The sequence below is a fragment of the Netta rufina genome, assembly GCF_964035555.1.
Source record: "Netta rufina genome assembly, chromosome: 1".
NCBI lineage: Eukaryota > Metazoa > Chordata > Aves > Anseriformes > Anatidae > Netta > Netta rufina.
In genome coordinates this window covers 194057857-194083811 of record NC_140123.1, presented here as the reverse complement: position 1 = coordinate 194083811, position 25955 = coordinate 194057857, and the positions used below count along the sequence as shown (strand labels likewise).

General features: G+C 40.2%; 2 protein-coding genes across 2 annotated transcripts in view; one reads left to right on the top strand and one right to left on the bottom strand.

The window, feature by feature from the left end:
- Positions 1 to 6572, bottom strand: part of CCDC146 (coiled-coil domain containing 146) — a gene marked incomplete at its 3' end in the record, with an annotated part of 67538 nt that extends 60966 nt beyond the window's left edge. The window contains exon 1 of the mRNA XM_084306357.1: positions 6417 to 6572. Within this exon, the coding sequence (XP_084162483.1) occupies positions 6417 to 6569 (153 nt within the window). The 5' untranslated portion in view covers positions 6570 to 6572. The remainder of the gene's footprint in view (positions 1 to 6416) is intronic.
- Positions 6573 to 14915: 8343 nt separating this feature from the next.
- Positions 14916 to 25955, top strand: part of FAM185A (family with sequence similarity 185 member A) — a 48311-nt gene continuing 37271 nt past the window's right edge. Inside the window, exons 1-2 of the mRNA XM_084305915.1 lie at positions 14916 to 15264; positions 21765 to 21874. Of these exons, the coding sequence (XP_084162041.1) occupies positions 14925 to 15264; positions 21765 to 21874 (450 nt within the window). The 5' untranslated portion in view covers positions 14916 to 14924. The remainder of the gene's footprint in view (positions 15265 to 21764; positions 21875 to 25955) is intronic.

Sequence of the window (25955 nt, the reverse complement as noted above, 5' to 3'; positions counted from 1 at the left end):
AAACATAAAGCAGTAAGAAAACAGGGGTATAGTGTATATATACATATATAATATGAAACATATAAAACTTAAATGACCAAAAACATCTATGTGATGTGAGAGTTATGGAATTGCTAGTTACAATAGCTCTTAGCAGATCTATTTTATGACACTTTAGCTGTCAAATAAAACAAAGACTGAAATCTCAGACATCTTTTTGAAAGTATTCATATTTTGGAAGAGAAAAACTTATTTGCCCGATCAAGAGTTTACACAACCTGTATCTTTAGCATGAGAGAGGAGAAACAACTCACATGTTTTTTAAATTACACAAAACCTCTCAGATAACATGCAGTTTTCATCAATATGTGAATAGAAATAACAACAACAACCCAAATTAAAGTATACAATTTTATATACAAACCAAAGCACTTGGTCTCTGCTTGAAGCTTACTAATTCAAAACATGCTTTTGAATGTACTGAAAACATCTATGTAACAAAGATGATCATATGGCAGTACTTGTGTTTTTGATCTTGTTAATATTTAAACTGTGAATTTTAGTAAAGAAGATTACTAACAGTTGGTTTGCTAGCAAAATTCCAATGGATTGCTTCCAAAAAGTGAAACACAAATCCATCTGCTCAACGTGATCAGCCAAGCAGACTGTAATGTCTTGGCTTTCCATGCATTATTTAAACAAACAAACAAAAAAAAAAAATCAGAAAAAAAACCAACACCACAAAACAAAAACAGAGAACTGAAAATAAGATTTGAAAGCATTTTCTGTTGTTTTTTTGTTTGTTTGTTTTTTTGTTTTATATATATATATATTTATATCCTTTGTATGCAAATATGTCTCCTTCATGTATTTTTTTTTAAATTATTATTATTTTTACTGGGGGGATGGAGGAAAGGCAACAATGTAGTCAGCTCAGATATCTATTTAAGAGTTATGGAAAACAGCTAGTTTGACACTGTGGTGGAAAATAAATTTCCCTTTTTTTGATTATTTTTAAAAGAAATTAAGGTGGTTCTCAAACCCACACCCAGAACATTATGTTTATGACCTAAACCAAAATCAAGCAAAATTTTCTATGACACATAAGTCATAGAAATATCAATACAGCAAGGGCGTTTAAGTGTTCAAAAAGAAAGGAGATAAGAACTAAATGCATAAATACTGGCCTACCAAAAAAAAAAAAAAAAAAGAAAGAAAGAAAAAAGAGATTTAAAATATTTTCATCAATGTATTCTCTCCTCTTTTTTCCAGGAGATAAAGGAAAAAAAATATATGTTATACATGGGCCCGAATGCATTGACATAACTGTCAAAGAAAAACAGCTGACAAATACCATCCACAGTCCCTGATACATGTAAATGCAAGTATTCCACCTACTAAGCTGATAGGTTACATTCACAGCTTTCATGAAACTTTTATGGAGTTCTAATACTTCTGCCAGAAGTGAACTTGGCCATCAACCTCAATGTTAAGCAGAAACAGAAAACAATGCTATAAGATGATGTGTCAAATCTACCACTCACACAAGTCAGGAGAATAGGATATGAACCAATATTATTTTTTAAGTTCTTGTTCACCTTTTTTTTTCTGATCTCAGCAAGAGAAGAATCCATTTGGAAAATAATAACTGGATAAAAATACCCCCTATTATCGATTATTATTACGTTTACACAATCAAGACAAACTTTAGGTCTAATTAATGGTACAGTTCTACCCAAACAGCATGCCAACATTCAGAATTACACAGGGGAAAAAATAACTGTGTTTTAACTGCTGTTTTCTAAGCAATTACACGGAGTTGATGACTTGTATGGAGATGTATAATCCACCCTGAGAAACAGAAATTCTCATCTCTCTGTGGGGACAAAAGCCCCTTTGCTTACATCTGCAGTTTAGCCTCCATATGCTAAAACAAAAGATAACAGATTCTTCTTAGCACAGATCTTTAAGGTTGTGTTCATTAAGGAGTACATGAATACAGGTTTTTGGAATAAAAAAACTGTTACTGTTCAATGAGCATTGCTCTGGCTTCCTCACCACACCATTGTGCTGGCAGAACCGCCGTAAGAAATGGCTGGATATATGCACAAGGTTGCCCTGGTTCGCAACATCAGGTCTCATATAGGTATTTTGAGTGAGAAAAAGGGGAAAGAAGGAAATAGTTTTGGAACATAAGACAATAATATGCTTGTCTCTTTAAGGCTTGTGAGTCTCAGAAATTTCTGAGGAAAGGCCAAAGCAGAAGACACTGCAATTACAGGTTATTCCTTCTCTCAGTCTCACCGCCTTCAGGGGCTGTTTCCTCTGTGTGGCACAAGATTTGCACTTGATAACATAGAAGAAACAACACATTGTAAATAGTGCTTGCTTTCAAACATACTTTTTAGAAATCAAAAGAAATGCTACTTGCTTTATGATAACTTCAATATATCCAACAGACTCCTGGCTTGGTTTTCGCTCAATTTCGCCTTGTAAAAAGAACTTCTCAAGAGGAAGAGCATATTACATTGGGTCTGTTCTCCCTCCTGCTGGTGAAAGACATCTGCAAATTCATCCCACTCCTTTACAGCTTCTAACAGGCATTACGACTAATTAGAACAATAGAGTTTCCCATCGCAAACGCTAATCAGATTTTAACATCCATTATGCAAAATATTGCTCATTTGCTGAAAGCTTTTACAATAAAACACAGACTCTAGCTTACAGCCACATTATCATCCCTAGCTCACTTTCCAAGTGACCATATCAACAAAGTAAAAAATGTTTATTTAATTAGCAGTTAGATTCCTGTGGGTGGAGGCAACATCTGTCTTTCCTGTCTGTGCCAGCATATTAATATAGCTTTTCTTTTTGTGCCAGGAGACGTTGAAGCATGTAACACATGAGTGTGCCAGGATCAGCTTAAGTTTGAAAATATTGCTTGCATTCAACAGCTGTGTTAAGATTTTCAAATCTTTGCTAGAGCCTATACATGTTTGAAGTGTACTGAAGCAAATTAGCCGCTGCTATGGTTACCAAAAAAAAAAAAAATTAAAAAAAAAAAATCTATATTGGTCTACCAAGCTAACTTTTGTCTAAAAAAATTGAAGTTGTTTATGACTACCTTCCATCTACCTTCTAACCTAAGTTAGGAGAGAATTAAAAAACAGCAAAAAGTAAAATAAAATAAAATAAAATAAAATAAAATAAAATAAAATAAAATAAAATAAAATAAAATATTTTCTGGAGTGGCATTGTCAAATGTCAGAATGCCATTGAAGAAATATATGAACTACTGATTATTAATATTCCTATCTGAAAGCTGTAGCCAACCTTCATATAATAGTGGAGATGAGAGAAAAATGAAAAGTACCTTTTGCTCCTAAAACTACAGTCAAGCACTGAACGCATGCATCATTTCACGGCCAGCTCTTCTAGCTAACAGCCCCACATGAATCAGCTTCAGATCAGCAGAAGTGAAACTTGCTTGACATGTTTCTGTATTGTCACTGTATCGTTGTCTTCGGTAAGCACAGAGACTTTGCTCTAGGTTTCCAGTAGAACCAGGATTCTGGTTAATATTTTTTTTAATAGCAGCTCTTCACTTTTGGTAGTAATGGGTAAGAGGTTCATTAACCTCAGAAAGACTCCAAGATTCAAAATAGTGATGAAAAGTATTCTTTGATCACTAACTGAGAGCATGGTAAGAGACTTCCTGCTTCCCAATGGGTGGTGGCAATAGGATGCTTGGACACTGGCAAAAAGAAATGTAGTGTGACAGTGACAATTTCCATCAAAAAAGCAGTGCAAATGGAAGATTTGATGCTGGCTTCAAATTGATTGCACAGTACATTTTATTTTTGTAGGATACAGAGTGCACCAGTCTGCATTAGACCAGTCAGAGAAATCTCACAAAGGAGTTCATTCTTCTGCAAGTTCGGATTTAGCACATAAAGGGACCGTGTTCATTAGCAGAAAGGGGTTACTGTGGTACCTTCCAAACAAGGTACTTCCAAACAAGTTCACTGCATTTGGCAAATAGTAACACACTTTTTATTCAGAAGTGAAGCATTTTACAGAACGAATAGCTCCCTAGAAGTGTCCACTATGAAGACATGCATGATAAATATTGTAGAATACTTTTTCTTGTATTTTTTTAATAGATGTACACATTTCAGAGAACAAAAAAATATCTTTCTAAACCAAGAACATGCCAACAAAAGGAAGAGAAAGAAAAAGCACACCATAGAAAAGCTCAGACATCATTCTTGATTAAAACCGAACAAGAACTGCTGACATTATACTAAGTGAAAAAGGCCTCAAACTAGGGGAGCTACCCTCCCACCATTTTATTTCTCTCTTTTTTTTTCTTTTTTTTTTTTTTTCAGAAAAAGAGGAGATTGTATCTAATTGAAAATCATTAACACCATGCAGACTGATTTATTTCTAATGGTGTATACTAGAAGAAAACAGGATATGAGATACACAAGACAAGGAATTCAATTAGCAGTGTTAGAGCAAAAGTCTTTATTCCGAGGACACAACAACTAAGGCTAAAAGAAGTGGAAAGTTCATTTTGTGAATATATGACAGTCCTCTAACCAACAGCAGTGGAAGTATTGAGCTAGGTTGATGTCATCTTGGTAATATATGTAAATAAAAACACTGGTGAAAAGAAGCAAGTCATGATGGACTGAGTGGCTTTTGTTCAAACCTCTATCCAGTTTTTAATATTTTAACCAACCCCCTACAGCTAAAGAGGGTTACTGTGTGTTACTAAAAAGGAAGGAGAGAGAGGTCTGCATGTTTGCCTTTTTGCAACTATCTGCTATTTACATGAGAAAAACAAGACTGGTTTGACTGGAAGGTGTCCTGCCAGAGAGACTATAACCATGCTCAGATAAGTCTTAAAATATCTAAAGGTGTCCATTCTGATGAGTATTTGCTGCAGAAATGAGCAGCTAGTAAACCAGAGAAAATATAATATGATTCAGTTTCTGTGGAAAAAAAAATTGAAAGCTGTTCCAAAAGACTAAAGCCAATATCAATGCAGCAACCTCTATAGTGACCAAAGTCATATATTTATCTCTGAATCATGTATTAAGTTCAATAAAGGAAAACAAAAATATGGCAGTGAAAGAGAAGAAATGTGAATAAGGGATGAAAAGTCCAACTGACTCATGTAGCACAAGTACTAACTGTTAAAAAGTATGGTAAGAATGAATGAGTCAACTAGTTCCCCTTTAAAAAATGACAAAATGACCAAAAGAGCTCATTATGAAATCCTGTGTAAATCGTTTACTTTGGTTTTCCACAGAAAATTTTTCCCAAGTTGGGAACAACTACTAATACTAAAGTTACCTTATATTTCCCCTTAATAGTTTTCTATGTTATCTGAGTTAAACAAGTTGGCCTTAAATTTGACATGCAGAATAACCTCCTAGGAAAGATCTTTTGGGAAAAATAATCAGTCAAATGATCTGAGTATTTCCTAGAATGAAGCTAGAATAATAATATTTTTCCCATGATTAAAAATAAGGAAAACAAAGTAAAAATAGCATATATACTTTAGAATACTATTATACCATTTAGTTTTATTTTACTGTGGGAGGGGTAAGGGCATCTTATACCAGGTGTATGCTTCTTGTTGGTATATCAAAAATTCCATCACACCTGAAAATCTTTAGAGAAAGTACATGAATATCTGGAAAACAAAGTATTCCCCAAAGTGCAGATTCCATACTTTCAGTAAATAGGAGGATTTCTATAAGGCAAGAGGTCAGTTGTCTTTGAGGTTTTAACTGCTCTGGACTTTTAAAGAAGAGTTTAATGTTTTAAAGAACAAATTAGACAAATATCTGCTGAGTATTTACCTCAGTGTAAATTGGAATCTCTATATTCTTAATGTCTCTTCTGGCATTTAATCTAGAGGATTCCATTCAATATCCTGAATTCTAAAACATTTCAATTAATCTACAAGCTTCCTTATAAAAGAAAATTCTGTAAAAGAAACTGAGTTCCAGAAGGTTTCTTCTATTGTCATCAGCGATTCACTGATGGAGCCACTTAGCTTTGATTTTTCGTGTAGTTATCAAGTCTTTTTAAATTTGTGATGCAATAACCGCTATACCTAACATGCTACAAAAAAAAAAAAAAAAAAAAAAAAAAAAAAAAGGTCTCTCTAGGTCCATTCCCCTTACAGCCATGACCACTGACGGAAATAACATGGATATCCCTTAAGCACACCATCCCAAGAAGTATATGCTCTGCTTCTACTTCACAAAACATTCACATAACTTAGAATAAAAAATAAAGAAGAATTAGGGAAGCTCCAGATAGCCTATGGTAACTATTAACAATGAAATATACCTTTCAGGTTAATTGTTTTTAACACAATATGCACTGCTATAGATAGAGAAAGCTAGGGTGCGTGGTACCTCATCTAAGCACTGAAATGCAGGACTCGCTGTTACATCAGTTGATCTCTCATCTTGGGCATAAACAGTTGGAGCTAGTGCACAGATAGGTTGCTCCTCCTTGATTTCCAATTCTGTGTCACTGGAACTGGAATCTTCACCAGCTTGACTCATTTTTTGAAGCTCTAGGAAGTAAGAGAATACCAAAACTCAGTTAATTAGATCCTGGGGTACATGTGACTGTGTAAGATAAACATGTAATGTAAAGAACACAACATCGACATGGGAGACCCACATTCAAACAATGAAAGCCAGAATGTGAGAAATCTGTCTGGGTCCACAATCATAACTGCATGAAAGACTTCTTAAGAGGCAGCATTATCCCTTCATCATTGTCAACTGTTGACTATGCTACCTTTATGTAAATATTTGAGAACACAAAAAAACAATATTTCTTAAAGAGCAGGCTTTGAATAACAGATTCAGGTTGGAAAACACCTCTGAGGTTATCTAGTCCTCTCTTCTGCTCAGAGCAGGGCTAACTTCAAATCTAAATCCAGATCCTTAGGGCTTTGATTAACAAAGTTTTGAACATCATTGGAGAGCCCAAGTGTTGCCTTCAGGTAGATGTTTATAAATGAAATGTCCAGGTGGATGGTGGTGGATCTTCTCTCTGCCAGGTAGATGTTTATAAATGAAATGTCCAGGTGGATGGTGGTGGATCTTCTCTCTGCCATCTCCATAGGCCTAATGAACAAATGTGCTTTCTCTTTTCTCCACCCAGCATAAACCCACCCTTCACTTTGTCCCCTGACCTTGCAGGGAGCAAACACATAGAAAGGGAGCCCCTTCACAGAACATAGAGGTCTTGAGGACAAGACACAGTCTTTGTGAGCAATATCATTAAAATTATTTGTGTTTCTAAGTCATTGTACTGTGAAACTTAAAAAGACAAATAAATAAATAACTAGACCAAAAACCACCACCAACAACAAAAAAACAACCAAACAAAATAAAACAAAAAAAAAACACATGCAAAATGAGAAAACATGGAATAATATCTGAGAACAGGAGGTAGAGAAATACTGGAAACAATAATTATCCTAAGATCTGCTCATGTCAGAGTTCTTATGTAGCACACTAACATTTCAGTTATGGAGCAAGTCGCATTTTTAGCATCTGTGGCCTGTGCTAAAATAATATGACCTTGAGAAATATCCAAGTGAACTGACTACGCGAGGAAAATCTTACAGGATTGAAGTAGTATTTTGATCTCTAGTGCGTGGTAGGATCTGTTTTTTGTTTGTTTGGTTGGTGGTTGTTGTTGTGTTCTTTTTCCAAAAGACAGAGTGCTAAAAGAGGCTAACATGCAGATTTTATAAACATGGCTTTATCCCAAATTAGAGAAAACAGTTCAAGAACAAATACACAGAGAGAGAGATAGAAGAAAGTTGGAATAAGTAGAGTTTTTGAAAAGGATAACTTTCCTACAATTATGTCTGGGCAAATCCCACCTTCACAGCTCTCCATAGGAATAGAAATCTCCAAGATCCCTGCACTTAGAACAGCTAGACCAAGGGCATTTACTTTTGAGCAAGGTGAGACCTAATGAGAAGTTACTATAACTTTATGTAATTTCATTTTGTGGTTATGATCCCAGATGAGTACTTCAGGACTATGTTCTGAGGCATCAATTATCAGAACTGTCTGAGGCACGTGCAAATGCAAAGCCAGAACAGGGAATGGGAGGTTGAATATGAGGGACACAATGCTCCTGGCACCTTGATCAGACACAGCAATGTCAGTCAGGTCCGTACTTGTCCTGATATCAAATGTTAATAGCTGACAAAAACATCTTCTGATGTAACAGTATCTTAAAGAGTTTTTTATATTCAGAATTTTAAAATATTGACCTTTTGCATGAAGGTGGCACAAAACCAGACAAATGTTTTAGGAGAAAGTTGTATGAGATACAGAATGTCCAGAGTCAATAAACATCTTACAAAAGGAAGAGAAGGGATGGAGAACCCCTCTGGCACACAGAAATCTCTCTGGCACACAGAAATCTAGCCATGACATTCTGAGATAGGGGAGCAAGTATGTTTGTAGAGCAAAACACAGAGAAAAAGTGAAGACAGGGCATATATGGAAGAATTCAAGCATTTCTTGCCAAATTCACGACAGCGAATTCACATTCACTACTTAGAATGCCAATAGTTTAGTTCAAAATTTCGGGAGAAAGATTGCTGATGGCTGCAAGTATTCACCTGACTCTATTGGATTTTTCTAGAGTAACTATTATCCAAAGTAACTACTATGCAGAGAACATTGTATTCTGCTGTAGTACAGGCACGATAAAAGCTGCCAAACCGTAGGACTTACATCTGATTATCTTGACAGCATTCAGCCATTCACATAGTGTATGGGGAAACTTTTCTCCTTTAATTTTTTTTTTTTTTTATCATAAATCAAAAAGAATCAAAATTAAAACCATAATAAAATCAAGGAAGTTGTTTTTTTTTTGTTTGTTTGTTTTGTTTTGTTTTTTTTTGTGCATATGGCAATAGTATATATTGGGTTTCTCCGATGAAACAACCAGAGTCATTTTACGTTCCCAAACCAGAAATCTAATGGTTCAGAAAAATGTGATTTCTTTATACATCTGTCGTGGGAAAATGGATAAAAAAATGTTGTGCTGTGCATAGCCACCTTTTGAAAAATCAGTTGTCTGTAAAGGTAGTGAAACTTGTACTGAAGTATATGACATTCTTCAGTGCTTTTTGGAATTTCTTCAAGAACAGTTTGACTTGTAGAGAGATTTCAGCAGCTGTATTTACTTATGGGAAAAAAAAAAAAAAAGCAATTTCATGATCTCTCCTGAAGGAGTCAAAACATTGTGCAACAACTGCAAACACTGCAGAGGCCAAGAAATAAACTCTGAAGCACTGTACATAAGCATGTATACACTATTGCTAAAAGAGAGTTGTTTTTCACCAATAAAAATGCTGAAATTTTTAGAATATGCATTTCACGTTCATATCTGCTGCTGGTGCTTTTGTGACTCTGAATATATTGGAAGGATTTAGGAAGTGGGAAAAGTACAAGTGAAACCCCAAACAGAGAGATGCCAAAAATTGAGAACTTCATTTGTGTAGGCATTTTTGTTCATACTTGTATGTGAACCAGAGTTGATACAAATCAAACATTTGCAGTTGATGCAAGATAACACTCTTCAGAGAATGGTAGTACAAAAAAGTCTTTGCTAGAGACTCCAATTTGCTGGGCAGAAAGAAAATAAAAACAATCTCCTGGATATATACAAGTTTAAAACATAATGATAAAACACAAATACAGAGACATCAAACAGAGGAGAAAAATTAGCCTTAGCTAGTGTGATAAGCACTAAGAGGGAAGGGAAGGGAACGGAGTTGCCTTTTCAAAATATTAGGAAGTGGTACTGTAACAAAAGATATGCAAAGTTTAGTATTCTTCAATTACCTACTACGGAATTAAATTTAAAATCTAACTTACAGAAAATCGTATATGTAAAATTCAAAAAGCAAAGTGGGAAAATTATATTTTTGCAGTATGTGATAAAAGGTTTAATTCAAATAGAAATGAAAGCTCGAATTATTTATACATTTACAGAATAGTTCAATAAACATGGATGTTCTCAAACTCTAGAACTGCAAATAATACCAAGGCCTTGGAATTACAAGTCCATTTTAGAACCCAGGTCAAATCACACTGAGAACTGTCTTGTGACACAGCTTCAGGACAGCAATAACAAAAGTCCAGAATCAGATTCCCAAGATGAATTCCAGCACCTTCATTTCAGTACCTTTCCAGCAAACAGCAGCAAGGTCATGCTTAGCTGCATTGGCTCTTTCCAGAATGACAATTGCAAAAAGTAGTAAAATTAGTAAAATTGCATTCTGAACATGAAGAGATACAGCTCTGTGTATGCAGGTGGATCAGCTAGACTAATTAAGAAGACACAAAACTTGTAATAGTCTCTGTTGAGGGAAGTACACTTCAAGTGATTGACTTCATTAACATACCGTGATGAACCCATTAAGCCTTATCTTAATTCCTTGCATTTACTAAATGAATTAGAAAAAGAGTCTAGTTCAGAAAAGTGTCAGTAAGATTTTGATATTAGTTACCCAGTCTTACCCTTCAAGCCCAACCAGAATGTGATTTTTTAATTTTAAGCACAATGACAAAAATACATAAAGCACATTATTTTTCTCTAAGCCATTGTTACAGGAATAAAGATATGATTTCATTGTTAGAGTAACATCAAATTGTTTATGTTGTTATTGCTGGAGACAAAACCTGTTGTACGATGAAGAGAATATGTTATATTAATGCCTTTTAAACTGTTTTATGAAAACTTGTATATGAATGTATATTCAAGTTAATTTATACTTCCAATCTGATAACTTCTGAGACTCTGAGGTCTGTGAAATGAATTAAAACAATGAGCAGTTATTTGTGCAACTAGGCTAACTCCAGTGGACATAGAGATGCAGCTTATTACTAATATTGGATGTAGGTTCACAGATGGATTTATAGATGTACATTATACATTGACATGTGTGCTTCTTTCGTTCATTATGAAAATTTAATTTCTTAAGCTATGCCCTCACTCATTCTTTGCTGCCACACAAAACTGATATTTCATTTAAACCAGGTTAGTTAAATTGGTATAAACTGACATGTAAATGTTCCAACCTACCAAAGGCTTTTTTTGTTTAATACAGGAACACAAGTCTAAGGTTTAGACAAGTTTAGATGAAGAGGTGCAAAGTGAAACTAGGTTGAACTGAGGCCATAGACATGGAACTCCTTCCATAGCCAGCTGCTGGATGTTGTGCACCTTTCCCTTCTTTTGCAGGGGGGTTCCTTCCTTCTCTCTCACCACTGATCTTGAGAGGAATGGCCATAGGATTAGTTTCTCAGGCAAAATCAGCTAAGGAAGCCTGAATATTTTCAAGTCAATGATATGAGCCTAATTGGCTAATTTTGCTAGAAGTCAGCCACGTTCCCATCTGTCCTGCTTAGAGAGGCAGAAGCAGCACCCAGAGCAGGGAGACAATGAACAGAACAGATGAGCTACTGGGCATGACACAGAGTATCTATCCACGTCTTTATGCTGCTTCCTTTTGCACATGGATCTTAACAAATAAACGTGACTCTGAAAGCAAAACAGCTGACTGAGTGCTTTACACTGAATGAGTAAGAAAAAGGGTACACAATTCAGCTGGAACATCCAAACAGTGAAACCTGGAAAGACCCAAAGCCAACACTGGGTGCCTGGGGGCAGGCAGAAGAATTCTTCAGTCACAGAATAGTGGTGCTTCCCCAAACTCATCCACTCTCCCCTTAAACTCATGCAAAACGTTCAGTATCTACAAAATCTGAGGGAATGGAGTCTCTCACCTCACCCCTGCGTGACGTGAATAATCAGTTCTTTCTGCTTGTTTTGAATCACCTAGTTCTTTTACTGTATGAGTCACTGAATAATCTCAACCTTTCTGTGCCATTAGGTGTTTTCTACCACCTCTCTCTTCATTTGGTAACCCTTTCTGTAGGATGAAGAACCCAACCTACCTGCTGTTACTAATATGAAAGCCCTTCCTACTGTCCCTGTCATCTTTTCCAGTTTTTCCATATCTTCTTCAAAGAGAAGGAAAGAGACAAGATCTGCAGATGTTATTGGTAACAATAACATCTGTGTACCGTGGGTTTATTCAATAGCCAATTGATGTTCTTTTTATCCCCTAAGATCTTATTTCCTAATGCTTGTTTCCTGAAGTTGAAGTTTACAGTCTGGTCAATAGCAGGACCTCTGTTTTAACTGGGCAGAGCCAGTGCTTCAGCATGAAGGGCTGTGCCCTTAAAACACAAAGCTATGTCAACATTAAGTGATAGCTGAAATTAAAACTACATAGTATACAATAGGGTATTATACCTGTGTAATTCAGAGCGATTAGACTGTACAGTTCCATAGACAACTATTTTGGGGAAATGGCAGCATACTGCGTACCTAAATTGCTTAACAATTTCTGTTGTGAGTTCCCTTGTTTCTGTTTGTTTTCAAGTCCCTGCTGTTTGGGATGGAATCACCCTGAGCCCCCCACAGACTTTAGCTGCTGGAGTTAGATATGGCTAAGATAAGGAGGACTTGAATGATGAAGTTTGTCACTTCCCTTTTCACTTGGTTTCCATGAGGAACTTACTTTCCTCAGAAAATATCTGGTAGTGTGACAAACAAAAAAACAACCCTGAAATCCAAACCCCTGTGTGTTCCGGAGACAGCCTCTCTTTGCCACCCGAGCAGAAACTGTTACCATCACTACACACCCACTAGATTACAGAGGAAAACAAACAAAAAAGCTTTGCCTACCCACCAAGCCCAACAGATGACTTATTAAGAAATAAGAAACTTCAGGGAAGGAGTTCAGAAAGATGCTGAGAAATCTAAATTGCCAGCTATGACAAATGGATTAAAAAAATGTCATAAATATATTTCACGGTAGAATTGCATAGGAATTTTTAATAAACTTTAAAACAAAACAAAACAACTATATCCTGACACTAAAATTCTTAAGCTTTATATGAAGGAACACTGATAAGCAGCTAGCCCTGTGTGTGGTAAACTTTGCTCAAACACTTTCTGTTAACTTGATCTGTTAACTTGATTTTTTTTTTTTTTTTTTGAGTGTTCCTTTGGGGACCTAGGAGTTGGACTCAATGGTCCTTCTGGATCCCTTCCAACTTGGATATTCTATGATTCTATGATTAACTTGAAGTGTTCTTGCAGGTAGGAACCTCAGCACAAGCATAACATCAGCAAGAATACCCCTACAGGGCATAATCAACTGGAAATCAATCAAGAGCATGCAAATAAAACTGAATCAACATTATAGCCAAAATATAGACGGCATAAGTAAAACTTTAAAAACCTTAAGTTTAGTTTATATGAAGAAAGAACTCTTCCTAGCAGTTCCTCTTTTTTTTTTTTTTTTTTTTTCAGTATTTATAAATACATTTTGAAGGATGTTTAGGTACCTCGCATGAATATAATGCAGAGAAAAAAATAAAAATAATAATAATAATAAAAAAAAAAGGAAGGCAAAACAAAACTGCGCTGCACTTAGCCAGGGTTTTGAACTCTTCTGGTCCCCGCGGCAGCGAAGGGGACTCGTAGGGCTGGCTGCCACCCGGCGGCAGCGCCTTGTCAGCGCCTTGTAGAGCCTTGCAAAGCCTTGTAGTGCCTTGCAGAGCTTTGTGGAGCCTTGTAGCACCTTGCACTGCTGGCTTACTGCTGCTGCCTCAGCAGCTTGTGCAGTGAACAGGTAGATTCAGTATTCGGGCTCAACAGCAAAAAATCCTTAATATTTATATATATATATGTATGTATGTATGTATATGTGTATTTCAAAAATCAGCTATTTCTAAAGACCTGGAAAAATTCACATCCATCCCTCGTCTCGTCCCAAGATATTTCATGGTTCGTTTTTCACTCTCCAGAATCCTGTTCCTCTGCACTGAGCCAGTGTACGGCAGGCAGGCCCTTTTTGGGTTTCATTTGATGATTCTTGAGGCTGAGCAACGCAAAGCAAAGCAGTGAGTGAAGCGGAGAGCTCTGCCGGTCAGCACGAGGCCTTACCAAGCCTTCCACTGAGGAAATGACCACCGGACAAGGAGCGCCAGGGCTGCCTTCCTCCCCTTGGGCTCACAAATACGCAACCTGTGGCATAGAGACAGAGACAGACGTGAGGGCAATGGGACAGAAGGAGCTGGGCAAGCACATGCCCTATTGGGTGGCTTGTAGGGTTATTTATGGGAAAAACACCCCCACCCTACAAAATGGCACCATGGGGTGTAAAAGGGAGGACCCAACAGACATCCCCGGGTTTCATTAGCTGTTGTGGCGGGGCAGCCCCTTTCTGTGCCCCCCTCAGTGCTCGGGGGCACGGCCCAGCCCTGACCCCGCAGAACTCCCCAAACGTCCCTTTATTTAAAAAAAAAACCCTGTACAACAGCACCGCGGGCTGGGGGGAGCACAGAAAGCTTTTAGCTGAACCCAGCGGCTCCCCACTCGTCTACAAGCCGCAGAGAACCGTTGTTCTTAAGGTGATTTATTTATGGAGGACGCGACAAATGTGGTGCTTCCCCCCAACCCCTGAGGCGGCCGCAGCCCCCCCCCAGCCTCACCTGCGCTCCCCGCTCGGCCCCGCCCGCGGCGTCCCCGTCCCCATGGCAACGCGAGCCCGCCTCCCCCCCCCTCCCTTCCCATTGGCTCCAGCGCCGCCCAATAGCGGCCGAAGGCGAGCCCTCACCTTCCGCCCCTTTCTCCCCCCGCCGCCCAATGGGAACACCCGGGTAGTTCCGGCGAACTACGACTCCCAGGAGCCTCCGCGATGGGGGCTCTCTTGGCATCACGTGACTTTGGCGGGGAAGGGACAGTGGGGTAGGAGGGGGAGGAGGAGGAGGAGGTAGGAAGGGGGGGGCTCCGCCATGAGGGCGCTGCGGGCGGGCTGCCGCTGGTGGCCCCGCGCCTGGAGCAGCTCCTCCGCCGCTCCCGGCGGCTCCCGCAAGCCCTTGAAGGAATGGGAGCTGGCGGTCGGCCCGCGGGGGAGGCTGCGGGTGCGGCTGCCCTGCGAGGTGAGCGTGCGGCCGCTGGAGCCGCGGAGGAGCCCCGGCTCCGAGCGCCGGCTGCTGGTCACCGTCCGCGGCGACAGGCGGGACCCGGAGCGCGTCCGGGTGCGCTACGACGAGGAGCTGCAGCTCGCCGCCATCGCCGCCGACGGCGTGGGCAGCGGGGCCGCCGTGGAGGTCCGGGCGCCGGCTGAGTTCGGTGGGTGCTGGGTGCCCCTGCGGGGTGTTTGGGGAGCCTGAGGGTGGGGGTGGCTGCGTGGCCCACCTCGGGGTTAAAATCATCTGGAAGAACGTCTGGGCAAGGCTTCTTGTACAGACAAACCACTTCTGGGAGCCGCCACAGCCGCTGGTACCAACAAGCACCTACCTACAAACCCTTCTTGAGGGCCACCATCACCACTGGTAACAGCAGACATCCCAACCGAAGTGCTGATGGTGGCCGTAAGTTTAGGGATGGCAAAGGGTGAGCTTGCTGGGATAATTCCCCTTGGTGAGCTTAGGGAGCTGTTGAGCCTGGGTTTTGGTGGTTGATGATGTTCCCCCCCATCCTGCTGCTTTATTTTTTCTGATGCACTGCTGCAGCTGTGCTCTGAGATGTGGTGAATAATCCCATCCAATTTACACTTAATGTGCCTCATCTGTGAGGTTCTTGGACCACCGCGTTATGTTTTCTCAGTTACTGCTTTTCTTAGCTGATACAGCAAAGGCATTCTGAGCCTTCCATCTTTTTACTTATCTCTGGTTTGTCTCATTTAGGACGGCCATACTGATTCATGCTATGAATCCGACTAGTTTGCTGTCCTGTCTACAGCAGCAGGCATGAATGGATGCTCAGGGAAGGAAGAGTAAGAACAGGACAAACAGCCAAGTGTGCTGTCAGCTGTTTTCAGCTTGGGCATCTTCTGAGCCTGATACAGAACCTCAGACCCTCAGTGGATTTCTCTTCTAAGTGCTTGTCCACATGTCACATGTGTGAACAGCGCCATGGTGAAAGCTTTCTGGCAAACTCCATGCCTTTTGGCAAAGAATGCCCTGAGGTGTACTGTCCATTGAACTGCTTTTTTCTTGGACAAGTGCGCGGTGTTCCAAGATCTTCTGCAATTTGATAGTTTTAACAATTCTGAATAATTTAGCTGGTGAAGTTTTCAACCTTGCTATTCATACTGATTTCCGAGTTCCCAAAGTGTTTGAGATGGTGCATAATTTATAGTTAAAAGTCAGAAAACAATCCAGTACTCTGTCAAAGACTTCTGAAAGTCCAAGTTTGTTTGGGAGCAGATCAAATGTTATCAGTGTATTCGTTGCCTCTTTCACCGAACAGTAATAGTGTCATGAGGCAGGAGTGTTGTCTTCTTGTAGATTCAAGTCTTCCCTAAGAGTTATCTATCTGCTGCGTTCTTATTTTCTTGGGTTTTTCTGGTTGGTTTTCTTTTTCCTGCTTGGCACGTACAAAGATGACATTGGCCTCTCTGTAGCTTGCTAATAGATTTCATCCCAGGATTACAAACAGTCAAAACAAAACCCATCATTCCATTCATAACCCTTCACTTCTCTGACAGAACTTGTCTGTTTATTGTAGCCATTTAACAGCAATCTTATACTTTGTTTTCTAAAGGGTATTTGAGGGACTATTTTGTTACTTCATACTTGTTACTCTTTTTTTGCGGGATGGGGGGAGAGAGTTCATTGTGTTTAGGCCTGGAGAATCTCAGCCTTCATAAAGAGCTTGAATATGGAGAACCTCCCTCAAGGCCTTAGTAATGAATTCTAATAAAAAGAATTCATTTAGCCTTTGTCATGTTTTGAGGTTATATTCTTATTATATATTGAACATCAACTAACTCAGCAGACTAAGTCTTCTTCCTCCTGACACTCTTGAGGTGGGCTTTATTAGCTTCTAGATTTCTAAGCAAGTCATTCCACTTAGTTTTGGGGTAAGATTATACAATTTGGGTACCCTGTACAGTCTGTGGATTATAGTCACCTTCTACTATCTGGTGTTTGTTACACCATAATTAGCACAATGTTAGTATTGTCTCTTTGTGCTCTTATCTAGACATATCTGGATATAAATCTCTTGATGTAAATATTTTTTGTACTCAGTGAAGCTACTTGCCAGTAAGGTTCCACTTCAGCTCTGGCATGTATTTTGGAATCTCTGAGTGGTAGTTTGTTTTTGGGTTGTTCCTTTTCCTGTGGTAGGAAAGAAGTGTCCATTAAACATCAGTGCACAAGATCTCACTCCTTGGAAAATGCATCTCAGACTACAAATAGTGTCATAGAAGGCTCTGGACTCAAACAAGCATACAATCCAAATCACAGGATTGCTTTGGGTAGAAAAGGCCCTTAAGATCATGAAGTCCAACAATGCTGTAAGCATTCCTCTCTGAACACTGGCTTTTCTCTGGCCTTCCTTGCCCACGTGAGGGTGTTGGCCCTGTTCTGTTTAGACTGTTTTATCTCAGCATTTTTCTGTCACCAGACTGTAAGAAGTTAAGAAGTCGATGTGAATGTCCTTATGGTATTCTAGCTAGTTTCCTTTTTAGAAGTGAAAGCATTTCATAACAGCTTTTGCAATTTAGGTTGGAACTTATCCAGGAAGCTTTAAGTTGGTTAAAACTCCACAGAATCTGATGAACATTTGCAGAATGTGCTGGATGAGAAGTTTAAATACACACCTTAAACCAGAGGCAACTGGGGTTAACCCTACTGGGCTGACTGCCGAAGGAACCTCTGTTTCTGTTCCAGTGGCTATTCTTGTGCTGTGCATAATCTTTCAATATCCTACTCAATCTGACCATCCTCTGGCACATTTTACCTTCACAAATGATAGATACTGATGAATTGCTCTTTAATCTAGCAGACTTTATTTATTTTACTTCAGGTTGTATACATCTTAGCTGTTTATTCCTGGACAGGAATGGTGTGGGCATATAGCTGTAGGTTGTGAGTCTGCTCATCACGTGAAGGGAATCCCACTTGGCATCTAGAACAGCATGTGCTGACTAACCCTGGAACCAGCTAGTTCTTGTTAGTGTATGTTGACTAACTCCTTGGGTAAAGCAAAATGAAGTCTGGCATAACCAGAATTTGAGAATCATCCTTCTTTTCTGCCTATGCAGTTCTTATGTTTAGTTTTAGTAGGTGTGTATTATTAGAATTATAGGGTAATTCACGTTTGATAGGGGCCTCAGGAGGTTTCTAGTTCAAGGTTTTGAAAACCTCCAGGGATGAAGACTCTACAACCTCCTTTAACAGACTGTTCCAATGCTCTTCTGTATTGTACCCTGGGGAAGGGAACAGCAAAGTCGTGTAGGAGAACCATCAAGTCTGAAGCAGTGGCCAAGCTTCCCTGAGTAGAATACCAAAATTCTGTCCCCTCAAGCATTCCAGGCCTGGGCCAATTTAGAAGCCAGTGTTTTGTTTTGTTTTGTCTGGTTGTTTTGGTGCCAGCTCTCTCCTTGTTAGAACTTAACTATTCCACATGAGCCTTATGTAAAGCCCATAAGATCACTTTCATCTTTGGTTAAATACTGTAGATTCTTTCAGACTTAACTAGGCAAGCTGAAGGCATGTTTGGGTCTTGAAAGCTGCTGTGACTCACCAATATCATAAAATTGTTATCACTTAAACATTTTTTCATCCTACTTCTGAGGGGAGAACCCAGGATCCTGGGAATACTTGTTTCTGCTTTTTGTTCTTTTGTAAATGTACTGGAAAACAGATACGTTTTCAACAGTGTATTTTCTTAAGTCTTAACATATTAACTGAGTTGAGAAACAACATCATCGGTCTCTATTCCTAAACATGACAGCCTCAGAGCAGCAAATACCGTAATCTGCTGCCCTCAGTAAATAGGACTGAATTACTTTAACAAGTATGGTCATGTACTGGTAAGCTTCCCATACGAGCAGAGAATTGGATCATCATGAAGTATTTCTAGTGGTTCAGTGCTAATGAGTCACTTTGAAACATGCTGATAACCTATTTATTTTAAATATTACAGGTTAAGGTGGTATTTCTGGAGTGCCTCTGCCTACAGTCTCATATCACAGGTCTTTTTATTCCTGTACACATTTATTTTCAGTGCAAGTCCTCTCTGCACCTTAAAGATCTTTATGCATTCTTCAAGCCTTGTGTGGCTGAAGCTGGCTGCAGCCCTCAGCTTTGCCGAGGAGAAATCAGACTATTTGTGGAGCTTTGGCACTGAAATGGATTGTAACCTATTCCTCCTTTTTTGTCGACTTTCTGTTAGCAGTATTATCCAGCTCTTAGCCTGCCTCTTCTGGGAGTCACTTATTCTTGCATCAGGAAGCCTGTTCACGTGACAGGCATTCCTTGTCCACTAACTCTTTCTCAATAAGGCTAGCAATACTGTGACTCCGGAGTGTGCGTTTCCAGGCCAGAAATGCTGTGTTTCTTAACAGCATGCACGTGAATTCATGGACTTCTGCATCCTGTTTTGGCACAGATCTTTGGTACATCTGGGAGTACATTGCTCGTCTACTTTTCATATAATGGCTGTAATGTACCAAGCAGGATCAGAAGTTTTTGTTGTTTTTACTCTTAGCAAAGTCTCATTAAGCTGGTATCATGGTTGAACTGACTGTTCTTAAGCCTCCTCCTCTTTTTTTTTTCTTGACAGAAGTAACAAGAGCTAGAAGCTGCCACGCTGATGGAATTTAAAGGCTTGCACAAGCAAGCTGCCTTTGTGTATTATCTGAAAGCAAGGTAGCAAAAGCCTTGGATATAGGCTCTCCCGAGGCCCATGCAGTTTTCCAGTGGGTGAACTGAGCAGTTTTGAGCAAGACAGCTTGTATTTCAGAAACAATACTATTTTCTTTTTTGAACTCTCCAGGTTTATGCTGTACAGGGACATGCTGTTTCAGGCTCAGATGTGTGTGCCTCTACCAGTGTCTTTCTGTGAACTGCATTTAAACAATCCAACTACTTCCCAGGAAAGAAAACACTTTGGAAATGTCTTGCCTACACATCTCAACAAGTTAAAAGCCTGCAGATCAGAATTGATCAAATTGAAATAGCTCTCATACCACTCTGATATTTTTAGTCTGGTGAAACTACCTCGGCTTTGCCAATATAAATATTGTAATGCTGGCCCTCCAGCCTCTGTTAGTCACCAATCCCTTCTCAGCATCCTTTTGTGCTTTTACATGCCTCAGTTTAAGAATTTAAGAAATGTGCAGTCAGGTAAAGTCTTGGTCACACTATCACTTTCTTGGAGGTCCGTGTATCTCCCTCTTTCTCTGTGAGGAGGCTAAGAAAACAATATCTACAAACAAAAAGACTTTGTGGGAAACTTGCTTCTCCAGCTCAGTTCTTCTGGCATCCTTTTCTTATAGAATTGGTGCCCCTCAAATACTGTTTGCATCCTTCACCAAACTTAGCCTTTAGGTGACTGCAGCAAGAAGGTAGCAGTCGTGAAGCAAAGAAATCAAATGTTTTACCTGTCTCCTGCTGTACTGAATTTTCCTGTTTTGTCAGGTGACAAAACCTTCCTTTGCTGTAAGTTGGTGTTGTGTCTCTCTGTCTGCAAGCTGCCCTCAGTGTGGTTCCAGTGCCTGGTCTGAGCAGCAGTGTACCAGTTGATCTTCAGCCTCTGCTGTTTCATGGGTCTCACTTGGGGTTTCTTGTTGGGGCAGAGCCTGTTCTATGCACTCTGATTCTTCTCCACCTCTTAGAATGTTACTGGTCACCATAGCAGATGGTAGAAATAAAGGGAGGGATTTCGTAGTCGCTTAAATAAAGTTTTTTTTTTTTTTTTTTAACTAGATTCCTCCCTTCCCCCTCCCCCCTGGTCTTTAGCATGTAGTAAGCTGCCTGAATCTCCTCTAGCACTAATTTCTTGCAACATATTAAATGACACCTATTACATCCTTTTATATTCTTCCTTTCCTGCATTCTTTTTCTGATTACTTTCCATAAGAAAGGACAAAACTTTTTCTTTCCTCTCCTGGTTTTACCTTTTACCAGTGCCTATGGTGGTCATTAAAATAAATGGTTATTACTGCAGTCAGAATCCCCAGATTGCACCTTCTCACACTTCTCTGTGGGCTAACTCATCCCTGAGTTTAAGTAGCAGAAAAATGTTTGTGCTGCTCCTGCATGAGCCCATAAATTACTCACTTGATCGCCACGTTATCTACAAGACCCAGTGAGTTTCTTCATGGCAGCCTGTGAACAATACTAAGGTGAGGTGATTCAGACTGCAGTTACTCAAGCTCCTTCATGCCCAGAGGGTAAGTCAGGCCTTCCAGCAGACTAGGGAAGAATGGTGCATGCAAGGTTCTGTACCTTTTTTTGTGTTATGCTGCTTGCTGGCTGAGGCAACGTAGGTCTAAGCAAGGTGAGCTCTAACTTAATACAAACACATCTCCTGGAATGGAGTTCTGTTACTCCTTATGGTTTCAAGTAACTTGTCAGCTTTCCCACCCCAAAACCCATGATAGGGTAGAATTGTTAGTAGATACAGTGATTAAGGTAGTTGTGTGGTGGAGTGTAGGAATGGTTTAAAAAAAAAAAAAAAAATTCACTAAAGGACTGTACCTTGCCAGATGTAAGTAGATGATAACTAATCATACAGCATTTATCCTACCACATGTAGTTACTCTATTGTAATCAAGTACTACGTTAAACAGATCTGACCTTATTGGTCTTTTGCTAATTCTCTTTTAATTCTAGATTTGGATATCAAAACATCAGGGACTGGCTGTGTGAAGATTCAGAAAATTGAATGCAGTAACTGCAAAATAGAAACCGAGAAGGGGACTAGTGTCTTGCAGTCAATAAAGGTACAACAAACATTTCTTTATTCCATTAGTGTTTTAAAAGGGACTGTGTGATGGAATATGGTATAAAAAATAAAATACTGGGTGCCAGTTCTAGAGATTAAAAACCCTTTGGTATTTCTAAATGTTACTGTGTGTATAGCACCTTGCCTTTCTTACTGCATACAATTATAATACAAGGTCAATAGCCATAAGTAACATGAAGTAGGAAGTCCAGGCACCTTTGATAGCTGAAGAAAGCAGAAACGGTGGTGCTGCTGCATGTGTGCACACAAGAAAAATAAAGTCTGGGAATTCCTTTCTCTGAACAGCAAACTAATAGTTATGTTTGCTCGTTTGGGACTATGAAGTGCTTCACAGCATGCATTATCTCTTTCTTTAACCTGATTTTTTTTCTTAATTCTGATGTATCAGTGCTATTGACAAACTCGTTAGATTAATGTGTAACTTGAAATTGAAATGACATGTCCTAAGTACCCAACTGAAAATACTGATAAATACTGTAAATGACGGGGTCATGACCTTGTTTTTTTGATCTTAAGACTTCAGGTTTGCTGACATGTTCTTTTGTGGGCATAATGAAAGAATAAGCACCTTAGGTGCTGTTTGGAATAAATTTCACTTAATTAAGATTGTACATGCAGCAATTAGTATAAACTCAAAAGATTTTTTTGTTTCTTTTCTAAAGCGTTTCTGAGATATGGAAAACCTTTCAACATTTTTCATTACTGTGATGAGAGGATTATATAGTATGCACAGGGAAACTCAGCTTACTGGGACATTTAACAGAAAAAATTAACGTAGAGTCAGGTTTACTCCATGTTCAGTGACGTACAAACAATCTGTATTGTCCAGATTCTGTGTAGTTGAACATAACTTCTTGTCAGATTTTTGGTTACTTTTTAACAGTACTGTATGTTACAGATATTGTGAAACTGGTTAAAAATGAGGACTCTATATTAATAACAGCAAGTGAAAATTTGAGAAATTGCATAATATGAGAAAAAGCAATTTTAGCCAGCATTATTGACAGTAATCACAGGATGCCAGCACAACTGGCAAAATTTTTTGTGATGTCATGGAGAAAGTTGTCTTCCCTCAAAATCCTAACTAACCTGGTGGCCATCTTTTCTCAGATACTTGAAAGATAAGAGACTTTTAAGATTTAACATTTTGGCATTCAGAATATATTTTCATTTACATCTCCAAGCAATTTGGAACAGAAGAAGGCTATGAGGAGTAGTCAGCATGGATTCACCAAGGGGAAATTGTGCTTGATCAACCTCATTGCCTTCTATGATGGCATCACCAGCTGGGTAGATGGGGAGAGGGCAGTGAATGTCATCTGCCTTGACTTTAGCAAGGCTTTCCGATACTGTCTGCCATGACATCCTGCTAGCAAAGCTGAGAAAGTGTGGGATAGATGAGTGGACAGCAAGGTGGGTTGAGAACTGGCTGACTGGCCAAACTCAGAGGGTGGTGATTGGTAGCGTAGAGTCTGTCTGGAGACCTGGGACTTACCGTGTTCCCCAGGGGTCAGTGCTGGGTCTGGTCTTGTTCTACATCTTCAATGATGACCTTGATGAGGGAAGAGTGTCCACCCTCAGCAAGTACACCAGTGATGCAACGCTGGGAGGAGTGGCTGACATGTCAGAAGGCTGTGCTGCTGCTGCCATTCAGTGAGACCTGGACAGGCTGGAGGGATGGGCAGGAAGAAACCAAATGAAGTTGAACAAGTGTAGAGTCCTGCACCTGGGAAGGAACAATTGCATGTATCAGTACAGGCTGGGGGATGACCTGCTGGAGAGGAGCTCTGCAGAGAAGGACCTGGGGGTTCTGGTGGACAGGTTGACCATGAGCCAGCAGTGTGCCCTGGGGGCCAAGAGGCCTAATGGGATCCTGGTGTGCATTAAAGGGAGTGTGGCCAGCAGGTCAAGAGAGGTGATCCTCTCCCTCTGCTCTGCTCTGATCAAGCCTCACGTGGGGTATGGCATCCAGTTCTGGGCTGCCTGGCACAAAAAAGACAGGGATCTCCTGGAAAGAGTCCAGCAGAGGGCCACAAACATGATATGGGGCCTGGAGCATCTCCCTTATGAGGAAAGACTGAGAGACCTAGGTTTGTTCAGCCTTGAGAAGACTGAGAGGGGATCTTTGTGATGTTTACATGTATCATAAGTGTGGGAGACAGAAGGATTTGGCCAACCTCTTTTCAGTGGTTTGTGGGAAAAGGACAAGGGGCAATGGCCAAAAAATGGATCACAGGAACTTCCACACCAACATGTGAAAGAACTTCTTTACAGTGAGGGTGAAGGAGCATTGGAACAGGCTGCCCAGGGCGGTTGTGGAGTCTGTAGTACCTAAAACCCTGATGATGGCATCAGCTATGCAATCATTCATCTGATTTGTACGTTGTCTCCTCCTTGGGTCCCAGTCTCCGAGTGGGAGGAGCAAGGAGAGCACTACTTGTGCTTCCCATCCTTTCAACATCTTTCCAAGGGATATAAGGTCCCTTTTTGATGTTTCATAGTTTCCTTGTTGCAACCTCACTCTTCCCTACGTGAGAGAGTAGAAATGGGTGGCAGTCCTGTGGCTTAACCAAACTTGGTAGCCTCTTTGTGATGTGGATGTGAGAGAGAATGTCTGGGCGGCAGATGGGTGCTTCAGTGCCTCTCAGAGTGGAGTCTCCAATCACCAACCCTGTTTGTACTTTTTTTGTGGCACTGGTTCTTAGGTTCTTATATATGTGGTTTGCTGTTCCATGTTTATACTGTTACCCTTTCCTGGGGCTTGTTTTTATTATCCTCTTTTTTTTTTTTTTTTTTAAATCTTTTCCCCCAGAGCATCGTACCTATTGCATAGGGCTATTTCAGGGGCAAGGAGAAGATTCCTCCTCCTGCTCCAAGCAGAGATGAGGGTCCAGTTTCCCTTGTCTGTGTGGTGGTTTTACCTTGCTAGGCAGCTGAACACAACCACTCTCTCACTCCCCCTCCTCAGAAGAGGAGGGGAAGAAGTAAAGGAAAGAACAACTCAGGGTTGAGTTGAGGATAATTTTAATTAAAGGGGAAAATAATTATTATTAAGGAAAGATTATTATTAAACAATTTAACTAAAGGGAAAACAGGGAAAATGGAAAAGGGAGAGGGGAAGGGAAAAAAGTTGCAACCACCGCTGGGAAGGACCATTGGAAAAGAGTGGTGAGGGTCTCCCTGCGCCAACTACCATGCCATGCCCTGACTGCCCCTCCTGGCTGCTGAGTTCCCTAGGGGCTGCCTTTGTATGGCTGGGGAGGGGGCACTGCTGGCTCTGCCCCTACCCCCTCGGCTGCCTCGAGTGGCCTCAATGCTGGAAAAAAGAAGCCCTGCCTGCCTCAATCCCCCTCTCCGCCGCAGAAGGTGTCAGCCCCGGAGCCAATTGCCTCAAGGAGTGGCTGCAAAATGGCGGCGATGCCTGAGGTAAATGGCCTGCCGCTGCTGGCTCTGCCTCATCAGCCTCCCTCACGAGAGATGCCAGGCTCCGGCGGCTCCCTCAGCTGCCTTGAGGCCAGGAAAAAAAAAAAAAAAGCCCTGCTTGCCTCAATCCCCTGCTCCCCTGCAGAAGGTGTCTGCCCCTGAGTCGATCACCTCAGATTCTTGATGATTTTAATGGCCTTGATTTTGGAAGCAGCACAAGGTACTGTGCTTTTCGGTTGGTGCAATGCTTCCTTCATCTGTGCCCTTTGAAAGGGCTGGTCCAGATAGCCTTTTTCACACGTTTTCACAAACACAGTTTATTTGCATCTGAGAAACTGGTGACAGAAAATACACGTGTTTAGAGACCAAAAAGAAGGAAAGAAGAGACTGCCTTCAAAAGAGAAGGAAAAGCGGAAGTGTTTATCAAGTTTTACTTTCAGTTGTGTTTGTCACATCATAGAAATACTTTTTGAATGACAGGTTGTACGTAATACAACTTTATGTGCTCTTGATGGCAAAGCTCCATCTTTTCCACCATTTTCACAGGTGCCAACTACATTTTTAATTGCAACTACACTGTGAAAATAGAAATTTAGACAGTATGGTGGACTAGTGTCTAATTTTAAAAAATTCTA